Source organism: Geospiza fortis, unplaced genomic scaffold (assembly GCF_000277835.1).
Source record: "Geospiza fortis unplaced genomic scaffold, GeoFor_1.0 scaffold658, whole genome shotgun sequence".
Lineage (NCBI taxonomy): Eukaryota > Metazoa > Chordata > Aves > Passeriformes > Thraupidae > Geospiza > Geospiza fortis.
The window spans coordinates 133,338-136,982 of record NW_005054674.1 but is presented as its reverse complement, the minus strand read 5'-3'; the positions used below and the strand labels follow the sequence as shown (position 1 = coordinate 136,982).

Genomic DNA, 3,645 nt, shown 5'->3' with positions numbered 1-3,645 from the left:
GGGGGGCGCCGCGGGTCAGTATCTGGGGGGGGCCGGGGGGGCCATTTCCCCCTCGCTGCCCCCGCCCGCGCTGCCCCCGCTTCCCGGCCCCCTCCGCTCCTCAGGACCCCGCTCTGCTCTGGGCCTTTCTCCTCACTCTTTTTTCTCCCTGACCTCCCTTTTTTTGCCCCCCCTCTCCCAGGGAGGGTGCCCCCCCAGTGCCCCCGCTCCCCCAGCTAGCGGGGCCCCCCTTCACCCCCATTTCAGGCTCTCATCCCCTCGCTCCTTCCCTCTTTCTTTCTTGTCTCGTCTCCATCCGCCCCCCCATCCCCTGTTCCCCCTTCCCCGTGAGTCCTGTCTGGGGGACCCCCATGTCTGGGCGGCAGCAGGGACGGGGGGCTCCCGTGGGGGACGGGGGGGCACAAAAACACCACTGGGGTGGCCCCCGTGGCTCTGTGCCCAGGGTGGAGCTCACCTGGTGGGCGCTGAGGAGTGACCCCAGGCAGTGACCCCCAGGGGATGATCCCACAGGTGTGACCCCACTCAGTGACCCCCTTGGAGTGACATCCCTGGGATGACACCCCAGGGGTGACCCCAAGGGATGGCTCCCAGACAGGGATGTGCCCCCAGGAAGGAGTGACACGCTCAGGGATGACCCCTCCTCAGGCTGTGACATCCCCACAGGTGTCCCCTAGGCAATGAGCCACCCCAGGTGGGGCTGCCCCCAGGGGTAGCCCCTCTGTGTGACCCCCCCAGGGGTGATGCCCCCGAGCTGAGCCCCCTGGCAGGGGTACAGAGGGGTTCTCATGCACACAAATCCAGGGTCACCACTCGTTCCTGTCAGTTCCCCCGGGTGCAGAGGGACAGGGGCTGGTTTGGGGGTGCAGGTGGTGCCCAGGCTGTGAGGCAGGTGAGGGGCAGCGTACCTCTGACCCCCTCCCATTTGCACACAGCCACTGCATCCAGCAGATCCTGGAGGCTGTCCTGCACTGTCACCAGATGGGGGTGGTCCACAGGGACCTCAAGGTAAGTGTGTCCCCCCACCCCCATCCATCCCCCTGCCCAGTTGTTGGGGTCCCCACAACGCGGGGGTACCCTGGCCTGGTGGGTTCTGGGGGCTCCCTGAGATCTTGCTGGGCTTTGGGGATCGCCTCAGCTTTGGGGATCCCCGTCCACCTTTCCTGGGGATGCACACGTGTCCCCCAGTTGTGTCACAGTTCTGCACAGCTCGGGGGTCTCACTGCAGCCCCCCCAGCTGCCGTTGCCCCATGGGGAGTGTGAGCTGTGGGGATGGATGGGGGCACGGGGGTGGGAGCAGCTGGAGCTTGGCTGGGGGACAGGGCAGGGCAGGGAGGGATGGTGGGACACAGGAGGACAGTGGGACACACAGGGATGGGTGGGGCACAGAGGGGTGGGCAGGAAGACCCTGAGCTGGCTATGGGGCTGTGCCATCCGCACCCTCGGCCATTGGCAGAGGGCACCCACAGCCACAGCCCCACAGCACAGAGCCAGCCAAGGGGCAGGACCTGGTCAGTGGCAGCAGTAAAGTCCCTCTATAGTTGCTGCATCCCTGCTCTCTTTCCCCCGCCGTCTGTGCCCCGTGCTGCCCGTGCTGGTGCTCCCTGTGCAGCCCGAGAACCTGCTCCTGGCCAGCAAGTGCAAAGGGGCAGCAGTGAAGCTGGCAGACTTTGGCCTCGCCATCGAGGTGCAGGGGGATCAGCAGGCCTGGTTTGGTGAGTGCTGCTGTCCCCCTGTTCCCCACAGCCCCTGCCCCCTGTGTCCTGCTCTGGGACCCTGCGCTGTGTCTGCTGTGTCCCTGCACGTCCCCCGAGTCCCTGCTCTGTTCCTGCTGTGTCTGCCCCGAGCCCACCCCAGGCCTATCCCAAACCCACCGTGTCCCTGTCCCTGTGCTCTCAGCATCCTGCCCTGTGCCCACCCCAGCCCAGCACATCCCTGCCCCACGTCCCAGTCCCGTGTCCTGTCCTTGTCCCCTCCCTCTGTGGCTCACCTCACGCTCTCTCTGTCCCTGTCCCAGGATTTGCAGGCACACCTGGCTACCTGTCCCCCGAGGTGCTGCGCAAAGAGGCCTATGGCAAACCCGTGGACATCTGGGCATGTGGTAAGAGCCAGTCCCTGCCTGTCCCTGCCCAATCCCATCCCAGTCCCTGCCCCATCACTGCCCAGTCCCTCTCTGATCCCATCCCACTCCCATTCTGGCACTTTCTGGGCTCCATTCCCATCCTAGCATCAACCTTTTCCCCATCCCATTTCTGTGCTGGTCCCAGTTCCTGTTCCAGCTCTGACCCCATCCTGGGGCCATCCCGTGCCATGTGCCTGGCAGTGCCACACTGTCCCTTGTCTGTGCCGTCCTGGCAGCACAGGAGACAGCCCCATTGCTTTGTCACGGGGACACCTTTGAGGGAGCCAGGGTGGTCTGGGGTCCCTGTATCCCCTAACCCCACTCTCCCCGGCCCAGGGGTCATCCTGTACATCCTGCTGGTGGGCTACCCGCCGTTCTGGGACGAGGACCAGCACAAACTCTACCAACAGATCAAGGCTGGGGCCTACGATGTAAGTGCCCGGTGCCAGGGCCCGTTAATTCCAGAACCTTCTGGGAGCTGCAGCTGATGTGCAGCAGGCAGAGCCCGGAGTGGCTGTGGGCCTGTCTTTGGTGCTAGCTGGGGATGTGTGGGGATGTGGAGTGACACAGATGCCGTGGGGCCGCCCCTCCTCAGCTGTCACCCCCGTGTCCCTGTGCTCCCCCAGTTCCCTTCACCTGAGTGGGACACGGTCACCCCCGAAGCCAAAAACCTCATCAACCAGATGCTGACCATCAACCCCGCCAAGCGCATCACAGCCCACGAGGCCCTCAAGCACCCGTGGGTCTGCGTAAGTGCAGGGGTCCCCCGAGCATGGCACCCCCATGGCAGTGCCCCTGGCACCCCCGGCAGTGCCCCTGGCACCCGGTGCTGACCCCCCTGTCCCCACAGCAACGCTCCACCGTGGCCTCCATGATGCACAGGCAGGAGACAGTGGAGTGCTTGAAAAAGTTCAATGCCTGGAAGAAGCTCAAGGTGAGGGGGCTGCTGGGGAGCTGTGGGCTGGGGCCAGTGCTCATCCTACCCAGCACCACCCTGCCTCTCCATCTCTGTGGGGCTCTTCTGAGGGACCCTCCCTGCCCACTGTGGGACCCCTGCCCTGCCCACTGTGGGACCCCTGCCCTGCCCACTGTGGGACCCCTGCCCTGCCCACTGTGGGACCCCTGCCCTGCCCACTGCCTCAGCACGCCTCAGGGCCTCCCTGTGCCCTTCCATGGGGCACAGTCCCTTCCATGGGGTGTTGCAGCCCCACTCTGGGGTGGCTGGTGCTCTGCTCTGTGCTTTGGTCCCATCCAAGTGTCACGCAGTGTGGCACAGTCCCACCCTGTCCCAGCCCTGTCCCTTGCCCCCTGCCCTGGCTCTAGCCTGCCCCCCAGCCCACATGCTCTGTCCCACTGCCTGCTCCCAAGGCTCCATCCCACCCCCTCGTCCTGCAAACCCCTCTCCCAGTTCCCAGTTCCCAATTCCCAGTCCTGTGGGCCCCACCCTGTACCACCCCCATCCCATCACCCCACTTGTCCCCCTCCATCTCGCCCAGCCCATCGCAGCCCAGCCCCTCTCCCGGCTC

The 3,645-nt window shown here is 65.7% G+C and overlaps 1 protein-coding gene across 1 annotated transcript in view; it reads left to right on the top strand.

Moving 5' to 3' along the window:
• CAMK2B (calcium/calmodulin dependent protein kinase II beta) overlaps positions 1-3,645 on the top strand; it is a 17,632-nt gene that overhangs the window by 7,160 nt on the left and 6,827 nt on the right. Inside the window, exons 7-12 of the mRNA XM_031065088.1 lie at positions 933-1,005; positions 1,610-1,712; positions 2,015-2,098; positions 2,456-2,550; positions 2,746-2,868; positions 2,970-3,053. Of these exons, the coding sequence (XP_030920948.1) occupies positions 933-1,005; positions 1,610-1,712; positions 2,015-2,098; positions 2,456-2,550; positions 2,746-2,868; positions 2,970-3,053 (562 nt within the window). The remainder of the gene's footprint in view (positions 1-932; positions 1,006-1,609; positions 1,713-2,014; positions 2,099-2,455; positions 2,551-2,745; positions 2,869-2,969; positions 3,054-3,645) is intronic.